At 42.2% G+C, this 23,722-nt stretch overlaps 3 protein-coding genes across 11 annotated transcripts in view; 2 read left to right on the forward strand and 1 right to left on the reverse strand.

Annotated features, from left to right (window-relative positions):
• LOC127613259 (uncharacterized) overlaps positions 1 to 7,058 on the reverse strand; it is a 32,071-nt gene extending 25,013 nt beyond the window's left edge. For both annotated transcript variants that reach the window (XM_052084201.1, XM_052084200.1), the window contains exons 1-5: positions 6,990 to 7,058; positions 2,274 to 2,373; positions 660 to 678; positions 527 to 554; positions 221 to 343 (exon numbers count right to left, since the gene is read on the reverse strand). In XM_052084201.1, coding sequence (XP_051940161.1) covers positions 221 to 343; positions 527 to 554; positions 660 to 678; positions 2,274 to 2,373; positions 6,990 to 7,013 — 294 coding nt within the window. In that variant the 5' untranslated portion in view covers positions 7,014 to 7,058. The remainder of the gene's footprint in view (positions 1 to 220; positions 344 to 526; positions 555 to 659; positions 679 to 2,273; positions 2,374 to 6,989) is intronic.
• Positions 7,059 to 9,362: 2,304 nt separating this feature from the next.
• ears2 (glutamyl-tRNA synthetase 2, mitochondrial) lies at positions 9,363 to 13,820 on the forward strand. The gene is made up of 10 exons (XM_052084228.1): positions 9,363 to 9,762; positions 10,244 to 10,399; positions 10,464 to 10,653; positions 10,749 to 10,899; positions 11,097 to 11,418; positions 11,507 to 11,615; positions 12,268 to 12,421; positions 12,546 to 12,676; positions 12,749 to 12,884; positions 13,415 to 13,820. The coding sequence occupies exons 1-10, from the start codon at positions 9,576 to 9,578 to the stop codon at positions 13,508 to 13,510; spliced, it is 1,632 nt and encodes a 543-aa protein (XP_051940188.1). The 5' UTR covers positions 9,363 to 9,575; the 3' UTR covers positions 13,511 to 13,820.
• A 508-nt stretch (positions 13,821 to 14,328) lies between these two features.
• LOC127613920 (ADP-ribosylation factor-binding protein GGA3-like) lies at positions 14,329 to 23,714 on the forward strand. 8 transcript variants are annotated; one of them, XM_052085213.1, is made up of 16 exons: positions 14,329 to 15,694; positions 17,044 to 17,128; positions 17,383 to 17,458; positions 17,940 to 18,038; positions 18,754 to 18,877; positions 18,948 to 19,048; positions 19,130 to 19,210; positions 19,316 to 19,447; positions 19,704 to 19,908; positions 19,984 to 20,163; positions 21,016 to 21,062; positions 21,144 to 21,247; positions 21,356 to 21,471; positions 21,781 to 21,950; positions 22,026 to 22,136; positions 23,175 to 23,714. In XM_052085213.1, the coding sequence occupies exons 1-16, from the start codon at positions 15,532 to 15,534 to the stop codon at positions 23,283 to 23,285; spliced, it is 1,905 nt and encodes a 634-aa protein (XP_051941173.1). In that variant the 5' UTR covers positions 14,329 to 15,531; the 3' UTR covers positions 23,286 to 23,714. The 8 variants fall into 8 exon arrangements, with proteins under 8 accessions (XP_051941173.1, XP_051941171.1, XP_051941172.1 ...); XM_052085212.1 differs by having other exon boundaries at positions 15,551 to 16,146; XM_052085211.1 differs by having other exon boundaries at positions 21,016 to 21,247.
• The last annotated feature ends 8 nt before the right edge of the window (positions 23,715 to 23,722 follow it).

Consider the following 23,722-nt stretch of genomic DNA (forward strand, 5'->3'; position numbering starts at 1 on the left):
TTCTTATAAGAAGTACTAAAAGGACTCCTTGGAGAGCAAGCTGCGCAAAGTCTGAAAAATGTTCTGTTGTTTTGGTCTTTCTCCGTTTTTTTGTAGTTTTTTTTTCTACCCGCTGCCCCAGTGTCGATCATTAACTTGTCAGGTAGGTATTTGTGTAACAACATCCCTTAAGCTACGTGCAAGTGTTTCCATCACGGGCGTAATCTTGGGCCAAGCCTACCATGAAGGTGTAAATATCTATTGCTGCTTCCAGCATTGTTTTGAGAGTTCGCATGTGGTCCCTTCCGGTGTTTGATGCAGGCGAGCCCACACACTGAAGGAAGCAGCTCGTGGCATCTGGGTCCTTTAGAGCGAAAAAAAAAAAAAACAGAATGAACAAGCAAATTCTCAGATTGTCTCTAATCAATCAGGTTTACATTTCTAGTTTTGGGAGGTATTTTGATCGTAATCATAAAGTGAGTGAGAGGGGAACAACTAAATTCCTTTTCATGAGTCACATATCGTTTGTGCTTCACTAGTCACTCACCTGGCCGGTCGAATTGCATCTTGCTTCTCTGCGCCGGTCATGCGAAACGATGAGCAATTCATAGTAATCATTGAGAGATTAGAAAATTGTAGGAAAAAAAAAGAAACCGATTGGCGCATTTTAGGCATCTTACCCTTGTTGACTCGACGGCACTGTTGGGGTGAAAAGAGAGACAAGAATGGGGGATTGATAAGAACAACATGTAGTCGGAATATTTGTACAGTACAAGTACAAGTACTTGTACTGTCGGAATAAATGTATTGTAACATTTGGACAGAAGGGCTGCAATCGGCTGGAAATCAACTGTGTTACATAACAATCGGCAGTATTTTTAGACTTGAGATGCAGGGTAAAATATAAATGGAATAACAATCTACCATACAACTATATACAGAGGACTAAAGAACAAGTAAATGTCTGATGTTGTTTCATTTGACGGATTGACAAGAAAATGAGTGTTCCCCTTGTTTGTGCAACGTGTTTTCATTGTTTAATTTCCAGACTGCCGAATAATCTAGGTGAAAGAGTAGCTCTGACTAATACCGCCTCACCAAACCAGTCTCATTAAAGCCATTTATACAATGCAATTACACTATGGGTAACGCACCGCTTGAATTGAATTGAACCGCGTAGAGCACTTCACAAATTTGTTCAACCGCACGCGTTTGTCTTTGAGACGATCAAATATCAGGAAGTGCCTTTGACCAAACACAAACGTGGGCGCACGGCACGCAACAATACACACCTCGAATGACTAACCAGTAAGTCTGTGGCTGCTTGCACAGCCACGCCGGTCAGATTCGGTTAATTAAACCAGTAACATACCTCTCATGCCACCATTGAGCCAGAAAGTCAAATTGGAACTAAAACAGTAGGCCAACACAAATGCAAATGGCCAGCTAACATATAGCTTAGCATACACAGCATATATTATCAATGCATACACACGGCATATGTTTTCATAAACCCATTAGATTGACATTTTCCTTGTGTCCCCCTCAAACAATCCATCCATCCATCCATTTTCTGATTCGCTTATCCTCACAACGGTTACGGGCTGTGCTAGAGCCAAAATCAACTGTCTTCGGGTAGTACGCGGGGTACACCCTGAACTGGTTGCCAGCCAATCGCAGGGCACACAACCATTTGCGCTCACACTTACACTCACACCAACGGACAATTTAGAGTGTTCCATTTATCTGCCTCGCATGTTTTTGGAATGGGGGAGGAAACTGGAGTACCCAGAGAAAACCCACGCAAACTCCACATAGGAAGGCCGGAGCCAGAATCGAACCCCACACACCTCAAACCAAAAATTTGGAACTGAGAATTTTTATGAAGCAGAATCAAATCGAGGGATTAGAATTGGAAACAGAATCGTCCAAATTCAGAAACTGCAACAACTAAATCTAATTACTTTGAATTGTGTGTTATTACAGTTGTTTGTAGTAACACACAACAACAACAAACAAACAAAAATGAAAAAATCCATATGCTAGTCCAATCCCGGTTCGAATGCTCTGTAAGGCTATATTAAAAATATAATTCAACATAAAATAACTTCAGCCAACATTGTCATTCATAATTATTTTTCTGTATACTGAAGTTGTAAGAATGCCGTTTCAGGACCAGACAGGGATTAATCAACTGAGAAAAAAAAGGAACATTTTGTAAAGTTGTATTCCGCTCTTGACAGACACGTGTGCAGCAAAAACAAATGATCACATGGACGTTGATTCTCTCTTACCAAAGCAACCCCACAGGAGGTAAAGCAGCAGGAAAATGTAGCTGGATCTCATGATGTTGCAGGTCTCATGAGGATGAGTGCGGGTTTGTCGCGCGAGTCGCTGGGGAGGCAAGCAGAGACATCGTGTCAAACGCTCTACACCACCACGGCGACAAAATGCAAGAGCGATCCACAAGTTCGGCGTAGCCATCATGAAATTATAGGATGATAACAGGGCACTTCTATTCTTCATAGAAATTCTGCTCAGACATTGTTGTGAGGTACCTGAAATTGTGCCGTGAGATACAAAATGCTGCAATGTGAGCAGCTGATAGAAATCAGGGAGTGGCCATCAGATACTTTTCAGGATCTGCCATGACCTTAAATATTGTCGCACAATAGTCTCAGACATCAGTAATAAGAATGCTGAAATTCAACACTGTCCAGTCTGAACAATGAACACAAAAGACCTTGTGATTCTCTTTTTTTTAACGAAAACAATACAATCATGGGGGGTGGAACAAGTGCCGTGATGTCATGGGAGTGATACAAGAAGAACATTTGCACATGTAAGTTTTGACATGTTGGGTATAGTTCCCCTTTAAGAGGCTTAATGTATGTTGATCTGGAAATATATCACCAATAGTCTTTTCTTAATGTCACTTTGGCATTTTATTGTCTTATGGCATAATTTACGGGCTACAAAAAATAAATCTACCGTCCAGGTGGTCGACTGGTTAGTGTGTCGGCCTCACAGTGCGGAGGTGCACAGTTCAATTCTGGCTGTGGCCTTCCTGTGTGGAGTTGGCATCTCCCACATTCCAAAAACATGTGTGGCAGGTTAATGGAGCACTTTAAATTTTCCCAGATATTTTATTTTCTTAAAATGTTTCAATTTAATTCATGTAATTAAACAAAATTATCCTGAAGATAATTGTAACAAGTGGCCCAGTGGATGACTGGTTAGCACGTCGGACTCACAGTGGAGAGGTGCAGAGTTTGATTCCATCTGCGGCCTTTCTGTGTTTGCATGTTCTCCCCGTCCGTGTCTTTGTGGGTTTTCTCCGGGTGTTCTGTTCCCCCCACATTTCAAAACCATGCATCGCAGGTTAAGGGAACGCTCTGAATTGTCCCTCGGCGTGAGTGCCAGCGCAGATGGTTGTTCACTTATGTGTGCACTGCGATTGGTTGGCAGCCAGTTCAGGGTGTACACTGCCTACTGTCTGAAGACGGCTGGGATAGGCTGCAGCACCCCCGCCACCCTCGTGAGGAAAAGCAAGTCAGAAAAATGGATGGATGGAAAAATCTACAGCGCATACTTGTGGTTTGGCATGCGCATATTCGCCAGATTTTCTTTTCTTCCCCATTTTACACCTCCATCCACACAGAGATGAACAACCATCCACACTTATACCCACACCTAGGGACAATTTAGAGTGTTCCATTAACCTGCCATGCATGTCTTTGGAATGTGGGAGGAAAACGGAGTACCCAGAGAAAACCCACGCAGGCACGGTGAGACCATAAAAACTCCACACAGGGAGGCCGAATAAATTTTACACCTATTTATGCATATTTAATGCTTATCGGGTGTAATTTTTTTCACCCTAATGCATTGCAAAGGGCGTCAATCATATGCTATTACTAACAGCAGGAGTTATCGATGATGGGAACTTGGTCACGTTTTGTCGCGTCTTCTAGATGGTTTATTTTCTTGTGCTTACATACGCTTGAGTGTCTTTGCGTCGAGTCGGTCAATTTCATTTGTGGCCTGTGGCTTTCAGTATTGCCGTCATTAAATCTTTTTAAAACGTTTGGCCAGGTGTAACTTAACCCTTTCAGGGACAACGGTTACTACATTGGACAACTTATCCTGTTATCGGGTTACAGGTTGTCATTATTGGTGCATGAAAGGGTTAAGAGAAAGCGAGGTGCTAGCTGGCCAATAGTGGACGCTAGCGTGCATGAAATAAGACTTAAAAGCAACTCCAGTTTTTTTGAATCGTTTGATAATCAGGATAAATAGTTAATGATGAGTAAAGCTATCTGATTTGTGACATATTTCCGCCCAGGGTTATTTTATTTTATTTATTTATCCATCCATTTATTTGTTTTTACCCAAATAATGTCACTCTTCTTTAATCCAAGAGATAGGAGTATGCTGCGCCTCGCTCTGAATGCAGCTCGACGACAAGCCTCTCACCTTGAGGCCAATGTCACCTCCATTTGACCTAAACCCTTTACACACTGCACTTAGCAGGGCACAGCATGCCATTGTGAAACCCATTCATTGGGTACATGAGGCGCGGACGATGGAATGGAGTGTTGTTGGGCGTCGCAGTTTGGCAAGGTGCCTCAAATTAAAAAACATTCTACTTCAGAGTGGCCGCCCCGTGACATATACCAAGCCCCTCCAATAGTAAAGGGGCTGGCCAAGTGACAAATCGTCCAATTTGCCGCTGAACTATTAGTGAAGTATACACCCATTCCCTTTTCTGCTGCTCATTCCCTCCTTTATTACAATGAGACTTTCTTTTGTAATAATTAAATTTACATCATGTCGAGGTGCAGTCTACTTTTCTTTTCTTTTTTTTTTATAACTTGCATCTTTATTATTTCAACAACACATAGGACCATGCAAGTCTGAACACATGAATACAAAAGGTTTCGTATATTTCCACCCGTGGTTAGTTTCCACAACAATGTCCATGTATGGCTGTGAAGGTCCTTTAACATAGGAAACAACAGCGGTCTACTTTTCATCCAATTATGGGCACGCTGGATACTGGGGCGCTGTCGTTTTTCTGCCCAGAGGTAAAAAGGGCCGTAGTGGTTGAAGACAATTGGAAAATGGCGGAAGAGATTGTGAATAAGTCAAGGACGTCAATTTTACAATTATTACGGAATCATTATGACACCGTTTGAGAGTATAATGTACGAAGTGTGTTCACTGGGGTTGTAATAATGTTTGATTTTACACAGTTGTTTATAGTTGGCTTTTATTTAGTTTTGAATGTTGTTGTTTAATTTCAGTGAATTTTAATTAGTTTTCAGAGCAGGTCTAGGGCAGTTTTTATTATTATTTTTTAAATGCTTAATTTAGTTTTTATTGGTTTCAGTATTAGTTTTAGTTTTTCACAATATATAGAGTATTTGAGGACTGATTCTAACAATTCTGTAATGAAGCAACTACAATTTTCAAATGACTGACCTTCCGAGTTCTGTACGGACATAAAGCAATACCGAAATAGAGTATTTACATTTAAAATGAACCTTGAAAAATTATGTTTGATATTAACTAAATTAAAATATTAAACATTTCAACATTTTTGGCACCCGCCAATGCTTTTTAAAGCATTTTCTTTTAGTTTAATTTTATTTCAGTCATGAACATTATTTTTACAGTTTTGATTTGAGTTATGTTGCATTTGGTATTAATGCTCACCATCTTGATCAGCCTAACAGATGGCACAATTAATCCAGCGTCTCAAAGAGGATGCTCTTTCAAAGACTGATATTGGGGGTCGAAAATCAGAGCAAAAATGGAACAAAGAGCCACGTTATTAATTTACTTTTACTGTTTTATTTAGCATAGTTCTCTTTTTTGCATAGTTCTCTTTTATTGCCAGTCACTGCAATTGTTTGAGTTCCTCTTTGTTGTCTTCCTTCATAACATAGCTGACTTGTAACGACCTCATGCGACTAACTGTCTGACTCTGACTCTCTAACCCTAATTAGTCATCCCACTATTGCCCCACACTTTTGTGTGCGTGTGTGTGTGTGTGTGTGAGAGAGAGAGAGAGAGAGAGAGAGAGAGAGAGAGAGAGAGAGAGAGAGAGAGAGAGAGAGAGAGAGAGAGAGAGAGAGAGAGAGAGAGAATAATGTCAAGTGTCTTGTGTGTTTATTCAAGCTTATTCCAGCGGGTTAAGATAAAGATCAACGTGGGACAAATTGAGCAATTTGCAAAGTCGTGACTTCACTGAAGTGCTATGAAAACATTTGAAGGAGTGACATTTTTCTCCTCCTTTCAAATCTCTCTTTAGGTACTTTGGGTAGTTCAAAATTTATTCACACGTAATGTGCTGAGAACTGGCCTAATACTTTCATAATTGTGATTTTTCTAATCCCCCTCTATATTATGATTTAATATGTAACGCTATTATTTTCTCAAGTTCCTCTTGCCATGTATTCTTTAACCATTACAAAGACTAAATTAATCTGTACAGTATTGCAATAAACACGATCACATTTCTTATACATGTTTTGGTCTTACAGGCTTATGCAAAAATAACTGAAAATGGACCATGAATGAATATGACAGACTTTATCTATTTCAATTTGAGTTAATAACTCACAAAAAAATGCAACTTCCTTGAAATCCATGCTTAATAATGATACTTTGACTTGAAGTGAAAATATGTGTACTGTACTCATAGATGCATGTACAACAGGCACTATCATAAATGTCGGTGTAATATTATATTTTTGAATTTATTCGAATCAGTGAGCGTTTTACAATTAATACAAACTAAATAATGAGTATAAAAAATAACAGCATATGTAGACATACTATAATAATATGAAATAATGTGTTTTTTATTGAATTTCTTTGGCCTTTTGTTCTTGAGCGATTTATGAAAAATAAGTTCTGAATGTAAGAAGATATGTGCCTAATAGCATTCAAAACAGGAGCGGCTCCCAAGGAGATACAAAAAGAATTGTGAAAACAAAGCTTACCAAATCACGTTGTTCCTTCAGCATACATGTGTGTTTACACCTGAGAAGCAGGTTCACCAGTGAGTTTGAGGAATAACCACACGGAAAGTATCGCATCTACACTGAAGGGAGAGGCTAGTGGGAGTGGGTGGGGCATATTGTATAGTTTGCGCTCTCAGTGTATTATAGCAGGCATCTCTTTCTCCCTGTGAGTATACACTGTGTGTCTGTGTGTGTGTGTGTGTTTGCGTGTGTGTGTGTGTGTGTGTGTGCGTGCGCGTGTGTGTGTGTGTGTGTGTGTGTGCGTGTGTGTGTGTGTGTGTGTGTATGTATGTATTGGCTTCACTATTACAGACTCATTCAAACGGAATACGTTTGGTTGATTGGGCATGATTTGGAAAGGCACACACACTTGTCTATACCGTATAAGGTCCCATACATAACAGAAAGAGCACAAACCAAGCACGACGTCAAAGGAATTTTCTCTCGACTTCCGAGACAGAATAGACTCTCTGTCAGAGCCCCAGCGGTCTTCTGTGTAGGGAGGAGAACCTTCCGGAAGAACAACCATCTCTGCAGGACTCCACCAATCAGGCCTCAGTGGTAGAGAGGTCAGACGGAAGCCACTCCTGGAGTTTGAAATAGGCACCTAAAGGACTCTCAAATCATGAGAAAGAAAATTCTCGGGTCTGATGAGACAAAGTTTGAATTCTTGCACGTTAGGATGAAACCAGGCATAATTCATCACCTGACCAAAACCATCCTTGCAGTCGAGCATGGTGGTGCTAGCATCACGCTGTGAGGTTGGTTTTCATCCGAAGGAACTGGGCGACTCGTCAGGATTGAGGGAAAGATGAATGCAACAATGTACAAAGACAACCCGAATGAGAACCCGCCCCAGAGTGCTCAGGACCTCAGACTGGGGCGAAGGTTTATCTTCCAACGGGACAACGACCCTAAGCACACAGCCAAACCTTTTGGTCATTCGGGAGGAATTAGCCTACTCTGTCATGAGGACTTTGGATTAACGCGTACGCACACATGCCAACGCTGTGCCAACAAATCTGGTCAAACTGGTTTGTATGAGGCTTCAAAGACAGCAGAGGAGAATAAATGGGAAAGGTGAATAAAGTAAACTAACTGAAAAAACAATGGTATTAATTCATCCAACTGTGTTTGATAGCCAATCGAAATTACTGTTACTTTTTGTAAATTGTATGAGCAGTAAAGTTTGGTGTTCGCAGAATAATTAACAATAAATTATTAGGACTTGGACAATAGTTAAAAATGTACTTGCCACATTCCATCCTGTGGACTTGGGCCCCCTGTCTCCATATCTGAAATCAACGGTCTTAAACTTGGGCCTTAAACTGGATAGTGATTTCAAACTCGATCGGCAAATTGGTGCCGTTGTTAAATCCAGCTTCTTTCACCTTAGACAGTTGGCCAAAATAAAACCTCTCCTCTCACATGAACATTTTGAGACAGTAATTCATGCCTTTGTCACATCCCGGCTCGATTTACTGCAATTCCCTTTACTTTGGAGTCAGCCAGTCCCCCATTAAGCGCCTTCAGCTGGTCCAGAATGCCGCTGCTCGCCTCTTGACTGGTACTCGTAAGAGGGAGCACATAACTCCTACTCTGACATCCCTTCACTGGCTCCCCATTCATTTTAGAGTTATTTTCAAGATCCTCCTCTTTGTTTTCAAATCTCTGAATAATCTTGCGCCACCTTACCTCTCTGAGCTCATCCGCCCCTACACACCTGCCCGGCGCCTCAGGTCTGTGGACCAGACTTTGTTAGAAGTACCAAGAACTAAACTGAGGCTCAGAGGGGATCGAGCCTTTTCTGTTGCTGGTCCCTCTAACCTGGAATGACCTCCCACTGAACATTTGGCAAGCCTCCTCGCTGCCCGTCTTCAAAGCCCTCCTCAAAACTCTCTTGTATTCTTTGCCATTCGACTCAGCATGACTTTGATTTGTTCTTGATTTTACTGTTTGGTGCTTTCTACCCCCTTTTATTACCGATTTGTCTTACTGTTTATTGTGCATGTTAAATTGCTCCATGTACAGCACTTTGTATGCAGCGATGGCTGTTTGAAAGTGCTCTATAAATACTGTTGACTTGACTTGACTTTCCACTTTGTAAAACAAAAGCTCAATTTTTTGGGGTTAGATACAAAGAGTATAAAAATCTAAGCTTTTTATTTTTTGGGGGGGCGGGGGGTTTGGCGTAACCAAAGCAGCAATCATTTTAGACAAACGGGTGACGGTAAAGCATTTATAATTTGTGAGAAGAGAAGATGCAGAGCCATCGGGTGAAGTAATTAATTTAACCGCTATGTGGCAGTAATAAAAGCAGAAAACCAAATGCAATGTACCAAAGAAGATAACCAGCCAATCACATTTCAATGTTTGACTGGTGTATTCGCTGCCTCATCAACAGTGTGAAAATCATCATGTTTTAAAATGGATGGAACGTTTTATTCAATGCTTTTTTTTTAAAAGCGTCGATGACCGAATTGAGCTTTTCGTTTTTTGGATAGACACGTTACAAAAAGTGCCATTTCGTCACCGTTGTGACCCAAAGAGCGTCCCCATGTCAACATGTCATGGTCGTGGCTCAGAACGTGCCGTTGGTACCTGAACCGGACGGTCACTCTCGGGGACTTTCATTGCTCCGCTACCGCCACAAAACGGCGGACGAAACGCCTGCCTGACTGTGCTTCCAGCAGACGATACGCAACGACGGATGGAGGCGATGTACGGGTGAGGTTCGCCCCAAGCCCGACAGGTAAGGTCGCTCCAAACCCTGAGGTAAAAAAAATGCTATTGAGCTGCTCCGAGGTCTGTCGGAGTAGGAATATGACATATTCTAATTATTAGCTTTATAAACGTAAACGTTTTTACAGCATTCTTGTTTTTTTAATGCTGTGATGAAAAGTTTTTCAATGTTTGTTTTTTCATTAGTTTTCATTAACTTGATTTAAGTTTAGTGTTTTTGTGTGACTTTCCCTGTATGTACTGAGCTGCTATTTTCGTATCTTGTCACATTTTAGGACGTCTTGCCGGGAAATTTGACATTATTGTGACTTTGTGACTTTCGGCGTGTATTGTGAGGGTTGCCCTTGGCACAGTTGTTACTGTTAGATTAGGCCCTTTGGTTCATAAGTAGATTGGTGACTTGAGTTAGTTCCGTTGCGCCACTGTGACCTTTTTTTCTTGTAGGCAATAAATACCCTGAGATAATCACTTTAATGTCTTGTTCTTTGCAGGTTTCTTGCACCTTGGAGGTCTTCGCACGGCTCTCTACAATTACATCTTTGCCAAGAAGTATGGCGGGTCGTTTGTGCTGCGCCTGGAGGACACTGATCAAAGCAGGCTGGTACCAGGGGCTGCTGAGGCCATAGAAGAAATGTTACAGTGGGCAGGTAGGACAAAAGTGTGATGTCAGCAAGACATAAAACATGTTTCAAGGCTGATTTTGTACTCTAGGTATACCTCCAGATGAGAGTCCAGCCCGGGGCGGGCCGCTGGGTCCGTACCTTCAGTCAAAAAGATTGGAGCTTTATAGACAGGCAGCCTCACAGCTGGTGGACGGGGGCCACGCTTACCACTGTTTCTGCAGCCCTCAAAGGCTGGAGCTGCTCAAAAAAGAGGCCCTGAGGACAGGACAGACTCCCAGGTTATACTGTAGCTCCATCACATCATTCTCACTGACTCAGAACAGGACACGACGTATCTTTGGCATTTCCGGTATTTTACTTTTTCCCTCCTCAGGTATGACAACCGGTGTCGACACCTTCGAGGTGAGCAGGTCCAGGAAAAGCTGGCCCAGGGAGCGCCCCATGTCATTAGGTTCCGTCTCGAGGAGGGAGTGGAGTCCTTTCAGGATCTCATCTTTGGGTGGAATCGTCACGAGGTGGCACAGGTAGAGCACTCGGTTACAGTTTTCGACTCATCTTCTTAATGATGACTTGTAACTTTTTCAAGGATAATCCCCCTAAATTGCAGTAAGGTTACACTTTGAACACTAAACTTTTCAAATGGCCTCGTTGGCTGACCACCACTTTTTTTCTCAAAACATAATCGGAAAAAAAAATAATCGCTAAAGTATCACTATTACAGGTGGAGGGTGACCCCGTGGTTATAAAAGCAGACGGTTTCCCCACCTACCACCTCGCGAACATAGTGGACGACCACCACATGAGGATCAGCCATGTACTTCGGGGCTCCGAGTGGCTAATCTCCACATCCAAGCACCTCCTTATGTACCGGGCCCTCGGATGGCAGCCGCCCGCCTTCGGACACCTGCCCCTGCTGACTAACAAGGACGGCAGCAAACTATCCAAGAGGCAGGGGGACATATTCATCCAGAAATTCCAGAGAGATGGCGTCCTGCCGGAGGCTCTGCTGGACATCACCACCAACTGCGGCTCAGGATTCAGCAGTGAGTGGTAAATTGTTAAGTGGGGCATGTGCTCGCGTCACCTTTACAGTAATCATGCAGTACCAACGAATTTGAATTGTGCCTGTAGGCAATCGAGTGGGACGGACAATAGATGAACTGATCTCCGAGTTTAACCCTTCCAGGATCACAACGCATTCTGCTCTGCTTGACCTTGAAAAGCTGCCGGAGTTCAACAAGTGAGTTACTCTTGATTTATTATTTACAAAAACAAAATCTAAAACGACACCAAAACATTCATTCTTTGTCTTCATATTAGGTTTTTCTTTTCCATAATTTTAAACGTTCCTTGGCGTCTTACTAAAAGTTCCCTGACATTCTATCAAAATATTAAAAAAAGATGAAGAATTACACCACACTTGAAATCGACTTGAAATTATTCTATTTTGGAGAGGCACTTGTTCCAATTCTGAAAAGAAAGCCAATGAAGAGGAGACAGAGAGGAGAGACAGCCTGACATTTTCACTCTTGAATACAGCACTTCCTCACCAAGCCACGAATTACATCTCAGTTGGTGTGTGTGGATCCGATGCATGCAGTGAGCCCATTGCCAAACACAAGCACAAACACAAGCAGAAGTAGCGATGCGTGATATATGCTTCTGTTTTTTATGTTATAAAGGAATGTATTATTTAAATTTTTTGTGTGTGTTTTGTTTTTTATTGACATACAGCACTTTGCTTTGAGTTGAATTTTAGTTTAATATTAAACATTTAGGGAGATCCAGTTTAGACATACACATCCCTCATTGACATGCAGCAAATAAGAGATGGCAAAATGAGGGGGTATTACAGTCACAATCGTATCTCCCCCCCCCCCCCCCCTCCCCAGAACCCACCTGCAGCATCATATTGAAGATGAGCAGAAATGCAATTTTCTGATAAAGGATCTGCAGGAACAAATCAGAGAGGCCTACACATCTGCGATCCAGGATGAAGACCTCCTGTATGATGATTATATCAGGCGGGTTCTACACTTACGAAAGGTAACCTGTTTGTTGTTGCCATACGAACTTCTGGCCACCACCACAAGATAAAATGTACAATTTGTGTCTGTTCCGCAAAGTTGGTTTTCCAGTCATTTTAAAATTATTCTCTACATCTCTGCAGGGTCACATATCCTCTCTGCGGGAGCTCGTAAGTCCCGCTTACTCGTACCTATGGGTGCGTCCTTCCTTTTCCAGTCAACAGGTGGCAGCACTCTCCACAGAGGCCCGGCAGGTCGCCACATTTGCGCTTAAGTATGCATTTTTAATAGTAAGCTCACCTAAGAGTGGCACTACTCTTTCAAAGTGACGCGAATGTCGTTGCAGATTAGTGGAAGAACGAGGAGAGGCAGCTGCCGTGGATCAAATCAGCAAAGATTTGAAGACGCTGGCCAAGCAGACCAAGGGCACCAAATACAGTGACGTGATGAGGCTTTTACGGTTGACTCTCAGCGGACTGCAGGTAAGTTAACACGTTTGTACAAAACATAGATATGTTAGTTTTACCATTTTTTCGTTCTTGACATGGCTTGAAAGGAGACATCCTTTCCACCATTTTCAGTGAGCTCCAGTGGAGCCTGCTGGCTTCAAGCAAGAGGCGGGGTACACTGTGGACTGGTTCCGAGTCAATTGCAGGGCACATATAGACAAATCAATATTCACACTCAGATTCACAACTGAGGACAATTGAAAATTACCAATAAACCTAAACATAATTTTTGTAATGTGGAAACTAATTTTGTTTGTTCCTAGCTCACACTTGAGTCTGCAGTAAACAGGGTGGGTAGGAAAATACAGTAAAAAAAAAGAATATTGGCAATGTACTGACCCGTAAAAAGTGGCCCACGATAGAGCAAGGGACTATGTTTATACAGACACTCAAAATCCTACCCTGACTCAGCTGCCAGAGTGACAAAACTCAAAGAGGAAGTGGATTTTTAATTGATTATGTTTGGTATTCATGTTTTCATTTGCTTTTTCCTGGCTTTACAGCAAGGACCCAGCGTCGCGGAAATGATGGTGGCTTTGGGGCCTGCGGAGACCATCCATCGATTGCAGAAGCTTCTTCTGCTTGATGAGACCAGTTAGCCATACCGGACAAGCCACAAGGTCTTCCTTTGTCCAGGATGAGACTTTGGCGTCAGAGCTTTTGACTGATGCTGACTGTGACGCAAACAAACCAAATTGCTGATTGAAGTACCAAAGTTGTCATCTTTCACGTGCAACAGTGAACTCGTGTGTTTGCAATTTGCCTCGGCTTGTTTAAGATTAAGATATCCTTTATTTGTCCCACACTGGGGAAATTTACAGCCTCCTGCAGCAAGAATGTAGGTAGAAAGAAGAAAAAAACAACAACAAACACCGTTCAATTAAGTGCAATATAAATAAAAAATGGATAAATCGCAGTGCTATTTACAATTGTCCTTCACATCATTTTAGTATTATTATTATTAATTATTGTTGTTATTTTTATTCAGCAGCCTGACAGCAGTCGGTAGGAACGAGCGTCGGTATCTTTCCTTCTTGCAACGCGGGTGTAACAGTCTCTGGCTGAAGGAGCTACCAAGTGCTGTCAGGGCGGGCTGGAGGAGGTGGGAAGGACTGTCCATCATAGCTTTTAGCTTGGTTAGCATCCTTCTGTTGCCCACCTCCTCCAGAGTGTCAAGGGAGGAACCCAGGACAGAACTGGCCTTCCTGACCAGTTTACAGTTGTAAGTCACGAATTTATACAAATTGCAGTTTTGAAGCTGTAAGATAATCAGGAATGGAGCTGCCTTTGGCCTAAACCGACAAAGGAACTAAAAGGAGCATGTGACTAGTGTTTGTGTAGTATTGCCTGATGAGGTGGCTCGGGCATCTGATCAGGAGGCCTCCTGGGCGCCTCCCTGGTGAGGTGTTCCGGGCACCTCCCGTCGGAAGAAGGCAACGGGGACGACTCGACACACTGGACTCGACTGACCGTCTCCTGGTTGGTTTGGGAACGTCTCTGAATCCCTTGGAAGAGCTGGACTAAATGGCTGTGGAGAGGCAAGTCTGAGTTTTCTTACACAAGCTGCTGCCCCGTGACGTGATCTCAGATAATCAAAAGAAAACGCATGATGGATGTTGACTGTATGCAGTGACTTAGTTGGGGTTTTTTTGCATCTTCCTTGTGTGCTTCCTTTCATGACCTCTCCCTCCTTTTTTCATCTATTCTTCCAATTTTTATCCTTCCTTCCTTTCATATGTTTGGTTACCTCTTCTCCTTTTAGTGGTCTTCGGGCGATAGGCGGGGTACACCCTGAACTGTTCACCAGTCATTCATGTACCAGCAACTATAATTCCAGTTTTATTTCTCCCATCTTCCTTGCCTTCTACCCTCCCTTCCTTACTTGCATCCATCCTTACTCCTCCTTTCCTTGTTTTCATACATCAACCCTAATTCTTACGGCCTTTAACTTTCCTTCTTCCTTTCATTCTTTCCTTGCTACCAGCTGTCAAATGTCCCTGCCAAATGACGTTCCATCCTTCTTTATTCAACTTTTCTTTCATACATACGTTTTCCCTCGTCGCTTCTTTCCCCAAAATCACTGCTCTCCATGCTACCTTTCACGTTCCAGCTAATTCCTAAATGTCTACTTTACTTTCCTTTCTTGCTCTTTTCCTTCTGTCAGTCCTTCCTTCTATTCATTGACCCATCCTTTTCTTTCCTTCCATCCTTCCAACCGATTTCCTTCCTTTCACACTTCCTTGGTTCTCTCTTCACTACCTCCTTTCACACCAACCATCCTTGTTTTCACCCTATATCCTTCTTTGGTTTCCTTCCTTTGTTGGCTCCTATGTATCTTCTTTCTGACCATCCTTAATTTTTCTTTAACAACGTTTTGTTCAGTTCACTGACCATGTATTGGACTTCACTACTAACTTATATTACCGGTAGGTTAGTCAAAGACTACGGCGCGTTCCGACTTACGTACATACGCGCCCCACGGCAACTCCATCGCAAACCAAGGACCCTGTACTGGACAGTTAAAAGTTCAGGGAGTGGTCAAATTCAATATAGATTGTGTACGAAAGAAAGACTTGCTCAGTAGGCCAACTCGTGTGTGTACACAACGTGTGACGAATGAATGCGTTCTAAGTGTCACGTGTCGTCGCGGGCCAGCCAGTTTGACATCTTCGCTTTTCCCCAAGTGACACTTCTCACACACGTCGACAACTACCGGGCGTGCACCAGCAGAAAAGCGGCTATGACGAACAACGATAGCCATCCAACTTTAGACTTATTGCTCAGTGAGTAGACGGCACTCGAACTTTTATCGATTCAGTTTTGATTGACTTAAGTTCCCTTTGCGCGTCGCATTTCAGTTTTGACGCAATGTCAGTGAACGCATCCCCCGATGGCTTCTGCTCTGCGCACGTCGCGTCTCGTGACATCCCTGTAAAACATGTTTATATTTGACTATTTGATTGCCACGAACAGCCTGAACAATTTGATTTGTCTCACATATTTATTATCAATAGATGTGTTGTCGTGAAAATGTTGGTGGAAACTGAAGACGCTTGTAACAGGAAGTTGGTTCATTTAACGCGTGCGCGTGCACTTTGTGGTCGTGAAAGACGGGTGAACGTTGATTTTGTTTTTGAAAGATTTCGTCAAAGGCAATCACCATACCCAATTAAGAAGTTCAAGATACTAATAAATATAACACGACTATGTGAAATCAGACCTCACTTCAACTCAAGTTAGGTAACGGGCGAATGGTTGTGTCTCGACATCGTAGAAAGTAATTTTATTTCAGTTGGAGAGCAATGCCCATGTGCTAAATTCCAATTTGGGTCAATTGTGTTTTTTTACTTGCTTGAAATGAACAAGAGTTAAACCACTAAGTTGGATTCTCCACCCCACCCCCTCCCATAAACAACACTGGTAAAGTAGTAACTGCGATTTACCCAAAAACTAACTTTAGACAAGGGGATAATGTGTGAAACATTTTTCTTGAGCAAGTGATTTATTAATCGAAGCAGGATTTGCCAGAATGGTGGACTCACTTTAAAACAAGACGCAACTCTCAATTTATTTTCTTTCATTCTACTAGGATGTGTTTTTTAGCTTAAAAAATGCAAATATCACTGGCATCTGATTGCCTGAAACAAGGTTAAAGCCAAATGAGTATATAAATAACAATATTCCCTGGACCAGGCCTGCAATAAGTAACCTGGACATTTTGACGAATTCCTGCTGGGCCGGGTTATGTGAGGCAGACGTGCTAACCGGTCAACCCCACTGTACCGCTGTGTTTTGAAATGACAAATAAAATGAAACAATGTTGTCACTTGAGTCAGCAATGTCACTTGGTCATTCAACACCATCTCATCATATGTTGTACTGACTGTCCGTCACTAATTCACAGTCATTTAAGACCAAAAGTAGCAATCATATAATACATGACGAGAAACAACAACAGCGTGAATAAATGTGTCTTGTTAAATGTAAAATGTTTTACATAAATCTGAATTCAATTTTTGATCAAATGCAGTATCATCATGGTTGGAGGGAATGATAATCTATTTTTTTTACTGAGTTATAATTGCCCTATGATCACCTCGGTGTCTCGTTTGAACACTTTGCTTTTGTTCAGATCGGGCCACGGACCCGACCAACCAGGAGGACAAATGGGACTGCATCCAGGCCTTCTTTCAATCAGTCAACCAGGAGACTGATGGGTGAGCAGAGTATTGAAATAAAGTCTAAACTGCTGTTGATGTTGAACCTTTTAACACGGAAAATTCAGGTCCACGGTTGAAACGCAACCATGTTTCCTCACAGTCATGTTGTCATATTGCTGTTAGGACTTCCCATCCATGTGTGAGGAGCAAATCCCAGCAACGTTAACTGTTGCTGTTTTGAATGCTGTCGGCATGTCTGCTCCATTTGACAGTATGGTACTGTATACTGGATCTTATTTTGTTCATGTCAGTCCACAGGTCGCTCTCAGTCTTCTTGCTCATAAAATCCAGTCTCCCCAAGAAAAAGAGGCTCTTCAAGCTCTGACTGTAAGTAACCAAAATCCCAGCGTATTTTGGGATGTAAAGCACTTCAGCGGGTTGTTTAGAATTACCATGGAGATGTAATCACAATGATGTGTTGTGAGTATTTGCGCAAAGATTGTATGCCCCAGTTACTCTCTGAGTTCATCATCTGTTTAAGACAAATAAATGCCTCCTTTTTCTCCAAAATGGCATAAGCAATATTATCTGCAAAGACCTAATTTCATCGACGTTGTTGTTCACATGCGGACGAAGGAGAGTTTCCGGCACACATGGAACCCGTGCCTTCTATTTCTACATAGCAATGGGCCCGAGAATAAAAATGCGCGACTAACTTGGATCACACGTTGGGGGAAATACAATGGATTTTTGTTGGCCATCCGTACACCACGCTGTTGTTCTACTTTAAGTGTCACTCGCTGGATCTTCTGACTCCCTCCTCATGTGACATCCGGCGACATGGCTCTCGTGGCTGCTTTGTTCCCAGGTTCTCGAGGCGTGCATGAACAACTGTGGCAAGAGGTTCCGCGGCGAAGCAGCTAAGTTCCGATTCCTCAACGAGCTCATCAAAGTGTTGTCGCCAAAGGTAAGAGTCGGTGCTGGTGCTCGGATGTCGGTCGAACCCATAAGGTGGGAAACAATGCGTTTTGGGATGCTGGTTGAGCTCCTTTCTTTGAAAGTATTTTTCAAAAGCAAATTCTTGGCAATAGAAGTACAGCGGAACGTCGAATTACGAGTGATCCAATTTAGCAGTCTTTCCAGATAGAAGCAGTTATATGATGATTTTCGAGCATTAAATGACGGGTGCAAAATGGCAACACGCATCTACTTTGGACAATTAATCAAATCCGAATCGACATCACAATGTACCGGAATGAAATTTTTAAATCACAAAGGCTTCAATTTGGATTTTTTAAAAAGTGTTTAACCCCCTCCCGCCCCATATAGTATTTGTAAACAAATTGTTTTTCCGATTAATTTATGCCGCATTTGACTTCATTTTAGCACACACATACATCTGATTCTGTTTATTGTTATGCAGATTAATTTATTGCTTGTGTTAAAAAATACATGGAAGATAATCGTAATCGTAATCGCAGTATTGAAGGGGGGAAAAATAATCACAATTATCATAATCATTAAGCCCTAGCAAACAAGAGAGGTAAACTGTTTGCGTCAAGTGTTGCCATTCCCAGTTAAAAGTTCACACATCAAAAATGAATAAAATCTGACTTCAGGGCATTCAACTCTCTATGCGGTTCTTCTGTTTTGTTTTGACTCACTCATCTTCCTCTGTGCAGTACTTTGGTTCGTGGACTGCCCAGACGGTTAAAGATAGGCTGACTCAGGTTCTTTACGGTTGGACACAGTGGCTTAAAGAGGAAACCAAAATTCAAGACGCCTATTCCATGCTCAAGAAACAAGGTACTCTGAAGTTGCTTCACTTTTGTTTTGAATTTAAGCGTCCTCTATTACAATGTTCCTTTTTTTTTAGGGGTCATCAAAAAGGATCCCAATCTACCAGATAAAGTCATCATGGCCCCTCCACCTCAACGAGCCACCGACTCCGTGTTTGACCAAGAGGACAAGGCGACGGTGTGTAGGTGAACATTGATATGCTGTGTGCGGTTTCCGCCATCACTACAATAGTCGCCCTTCTTATTTTCTTTCCTGTAGGTCCTCGCCAGATTATTAAAAAGTCGACGTCCCGAAGACTTGGAGACTGCCAACAGGCTCATTAAAAGCACAATGAAAGAGGTGAGGCCTCATACGACGGATGGATGACATACAGCGCATTGTCACTTTTATTTGTTATTTTTTGTTAAACAACAAATCGTTTTTCTTTGTGTGTGTGTGTGTTAGGAGGAGGAGAAAGCGGAGAAAGCAACCAAACGTGAAAGCACTCTAAAGGCGGTGGAGAGCAGCACCAAGCAGCTCAGAGAGATGTTGGATGAGCACACTGAAGTGCCTTTACAGCCCACTGACGAATTAAAGGTAACATTATGAATCTTCTCCATCACAATGCAACGCGAGAACAGAATCCAAATTCAGAGAATAAAAGCCGAGTGTTAGCATTTTTTAAAAATGTGAATCTTTGTCACGGCTTTTGTATTTATCTCTGGCTGCTTGGTGTGTACCCCCCATGAGGATATCAGTCGTCAGTCCAAAAAAATAGAAAATTCCGCTCCAAAACATCAGCTCCTTTTTTACCGACTGTTAATATTGAACAATGGCGTTTTGTATATTTCAGGACCTGTATAAGAGCTGCGAGCGGCTGAGGCCGAGTCTTTTCCGGCTGGCTAGCGACACGGTGGATGACGACGAGGCACTGACGCAGATCCTGGCAGCCAACGACGAACTCACGCTCGCGGTGAACGCCTACAAGGAGCGAACGTGGGGGCGAGAGTGTAACCGTAACATTAAAAGTGAAGAAGCGGTGACGCCAAAAAATAACAGTGAGCCAACACAAATGTGTGATTTGCTGATGTAATTATGTTTTTTGATTGTATGACCGAATGTTCTTATTGTAGTATCCACGAGTCCCCAAGAGATCAAGAGCTACCATCTCATCGACCTCTCGACTCTGGACTCGCCTCAGACAGACAGGAAAGCTGACTCGCCTTTGTCGTTCGCCTCCTCCTCGCCTGTCTTCTCCTCTTTTAAGGAAAGCACCTGCAACTCTGCGGCTTTGCAGAGCACTCCGCAATCAGGCACGGCCACATTTTTTTTCCTCTCCCAAACTGTGCCGAAGCCAACTGAAGTCAACCGGGCAATTTGCTGCACATTTCTTTGAATACCTGTGATCATTTCTCACTTTCTCCACTGTTCACAACCCTTGAAGACCCCGTTAAATGTGTCCACTAAGGGGCGCAAATTCACCCTCTAGTGCACTGGTGTCAAACTCAAGGCCCGGGGCCAGATGAGGCCCAGCACATCATTTTATGTGGCCCGCGAAAGCAAATCAAGCATGTCAACTTCCATGATGCTTACTAAAATCCCTACCAAAATTTAAAATTCTCATATTTAATAAATTAGAGACATATTTTAAGCTGTGACCAAACTCCTCATTACAGTAATTTAATCAATAGTTGAATACACTGTTATTATTGATTTTTTTTTTTTAATATTAGATTGAATTGGATTTGGATTGGATACAACTTTATTGTCAAATATGTTTACATGTCATAACAACCCTCCAAGTGAAACAGTAACTAAAATGTGGCCCACGACAAAAATGAGTTTGACACCCCTGCTCTAGCGCCATCATGACATGTCATTAACCATTTGACCACTGAAACCCAAGCCCTGTACATTGTCCTGATATATTGCTGATTCCATTTGTTACACTATGTAAACCTTAAATGGGACCAGTTTTGGAGTCTCTTTCCACAAGATGTTCCCTAAAAGAATCGAGGCAAACAGTACCCAGTCAATGATGTCCTATACTCGCTAGTTATAGTCAATGCAGTTTGTTACTGGCTCATGTAACATCCCTCTGAGTGAGTCTTTTGTATTCAAACCACTGACGCACGTGTAACGTTGTCCTACCCTTTTGTTTCCAGAGTTACTTCTTTTGTCTCCAAAGTCATATTGTGACGAGCTAATGCAGGTGAGATTTAGGACGAGACTGAACAAGGAAGTTCAAGGCTTTAATGTAATGTTTGTTGGGGGGGAAAAAAAATTCCCACAGCTCAACGGAGCAGTCTATCCAACAAATGAAGAAAGGGGCCCCTTCCTGAGAGCCCGTGGATGCGGGGATAATGGTTCTTCTTCATCAAATGAAAACAACATATGGTGATGAAACAAAGACATGACACTTTTCCGTACATGACAAGTTGAATTTTATGTGCCATTATCACTAGTTTAAAAAAATATATATATTTTTTTTTTGCTTCCGGTCAGGTCACAGGATCAACAGTTCACGAGTTCAGGATCTGACCCTCACCCTTCGGAAGACGGCTCTTGTCCGCAGCATGTGCTGAAAAATATCTTTGTTCCCATGGAAACCATCAAGTCTAGTACGTCCATAGCTGGCTTGGGCGCTGAAGGGTCACGTTTGATTTTTAAAGCGGACGGCCATCTGTCCGCTTTAAAGGTCACAAGTATTAAATAGTTAGAAACGGGTATGAATAGTCTCTGTTAACAAAAAAAAAAAAAAAAGAAGAAATGTATTCAACACTGTTGAGTGTATTCAATTGACCTGCAACTTAATCAGTCATTCTTTTTTTTTCTTTTTACGATATATTGTATGTGGGAGTCTTTTCTTTTTCTCTTCTTCTTGATGCCCCACATGTTGATCTTAGTCTTGCCCTCCTTCTTTTTCGCAGGTCAGCTGAAGCCTGTCACCATATACGACCAGGGCGGCATTCGCATCTCGCTCCATTTCACCAGGGACTCACCTGCCGGTCATCCTGACGTCGCCGTGGTCGTCATCTCTGCGGTGAACACTTCCTCCCTGGATGTGAAAGATTTCGTGTTTCAAGCCGCTGTCCCAAAGGTGAAAACACTTCAAACACCAAAGTGAACAAGCGATGAGCCGACTGTCAACTTCCTTTTTTTTTTTGTCCTGCAGACCATGTCAGTGAAACTTCAACCTTCATCAACAACACATCTGCCACCATACAACCCCCTGCAGCCTCCGCCTGCCATTGCACAGGTCATCCTGTTAGCTAATCCTCACAAGGTTAGTTTTTATCTTTTTTTTGTTTTTTGTTTCGTTTTTGAGATACAATGATGAACTCGTCAGCCAATGAGATGATATCGTAGTTCCTCATGTGTTGGCAGAGGCATTTTTGGAGGGCAAGGCCTTTATTTGGACAGCTGCATTTTTATAATAACATTATTGAATTATTTTTCATCAAATTATAAAGACTCTTTCTGGCATCCTTCCTTCAGGCCTTCTTTTTATTCATGCGCCTTTTCGTTCGCTTCAATCTCTTCTTCTATTTCCTTCATTTCCTCCTCAACATCACACCCAATTTTTGTATTCATGCATCCTTCCACCCTTCGTTCAGTCACTTAAACCTGCTGTTTTGGCTTCCTTCCTGGCCTATATCCTTCCATCCATCTTTTGCTGCCTTTTTCCTTCATTGGAAAAAAGGCATCAGGATTTCCCTTCTTTCTTCCGCCAGGCCCACATTTTATTTTAAATTCTTGCTTCCTTTGCCTAAATCTACTATTATAGTGGCATTCCACCAAAAATATTTGAGTACCGTATTTTCTGCACTATAAGGCACTTCGGAGTATAAGGCGCACCTTCAATGAATTGTTTTCATAGATAGGGCGCACCGCATGAGAGGGCGCATAGAACAGAAGCGACAATAGTGACTGCGGTTGTGTTATGCATCCACTAGATAGAGCTACGCTAAAGGGAATAAAATCCAATACAGCTTTATACTGTAGAGCTTTCGCAATTGGTGCAGCTGTAACAAAGTGCTTTAGAGAACATTTAAAATACTTTGTCTGAGAAATCAGAATATTGATCCATACATAAAGCGCATCGAGTTATAAGTCACACTCGTCAGCTTTTGAGAAAATTTAATGCTTTTAAGTGTGTCTTTTAGTGCGTAAAATACGGTAAATGCAATATTTTTCTCTATATTTCTCAGTTAGTCTACTGGACAGTTTAAAAACTACTCCACAGAGTTCCGCTGTAATTGCTTAATCTTGGAGTTGTGCACTGTGCCGGGCTCATTTCATGTCTGGATCTTTTCCTCCTCAGTGTAAAATGCGCCTGCGCTACAAGCTCACTCTGACACACGGACGCCAACGGCTGAATGACATCGGAGAGATACAAAACTTGCCGGACTGGACGTCTGTGATTGGCTGCTGAAAACACCATGTGCATCCAGACACATAAACACATATTCACTCCCACTCAGTCTCTGTCAAACACACACGCTCACGGGCACATAAGCTTCAAGAGCCTCAAAATCACAATGGGGTCTTTTATATGCATCAAAATGTTGAGACGTTTCTCCCTTATTCGGCCCGTCATGCTTTTCAATACTTTTGTAACATTCTCCATCATGTCATAAGGAGAGCGCTTTGAAATTAGTCCTGACACTGCGGGTGCCGATTTCTTTTTGCGTAAAAAAAAAAAAAAGATAAAATTTTATCTAGGCATTTTTTTGTGTCATTTAGGGTTGTTGGAATTATTCTGTCTCCATCGTGCCAATTATGTACTTTTTATTTTGCATCTAAAGGCATATCTGTCTCCATGAATAACTAACTGTGAATAAAACAAGACCAGATCAGTGTTCACCCTTG

This window comes from Hippocampus zosterae, chromosome 13 (assembly GCF_025434085.1).
Source record: "Hippocampus zosterae strain Florida chromosome 13, ASM2543408v3, whole genome shotgun sequence".
NCBI classification, from domain to species: Eukaryota; Metazoa; Chordata; class Actinopteri; order Syngnathiformes; family Syngnathidae; genus Hippocampus; species Hippocampus zosterae.

Excerpts from the sequence above, each read along its gene's own strand:
- ears2 (XM_052084228.1), top strand. The coding sequence starts at position 9,576 with ATGTCATGGTCGTGGCTCAGAACGTGCCGTTGGTACCTGAACCGGACG. Across the intron at positions 10,900-11,096 it reads ATCGTCACGAGGTGGCACAG|GTGGAGGGTGACCCCGTGGT; the intron begins GTAGAGCACTCG and ends TCACTATTACAG. Across the intron at positions 11,419-11,506 it reads CTGCGGCTCAGGATTCAGCA|GCAATCGAGTGGGACGGACA; the intron begins GTGAGTGGTAAA and ends TTGTGCCTGTAG.
- LOC127613920 (XM_052085210.1), top strand. The coding sequence starts at position 15,942 with ATGTTGGTGGAAACTGAAGACGCTTGTAACAGGAAGTTGGTTCATTTA. Across the intron at positions 17,129-17,382 it reads GTCAACCAGGAGACTGATGG|TCCACAGGTCGCTCTCAGTC; the intron begins GTGAGCAGAGTA and ends TGTTCATGTCAG. Across the intron at positions 18,878-18,947 it reads TTCCATGCTCAAGAAACAAG|GGGTCATCAAAAAGGATCCC; the intron begins GTACTCTGAAGT and ends CTTTTTTTTTAG.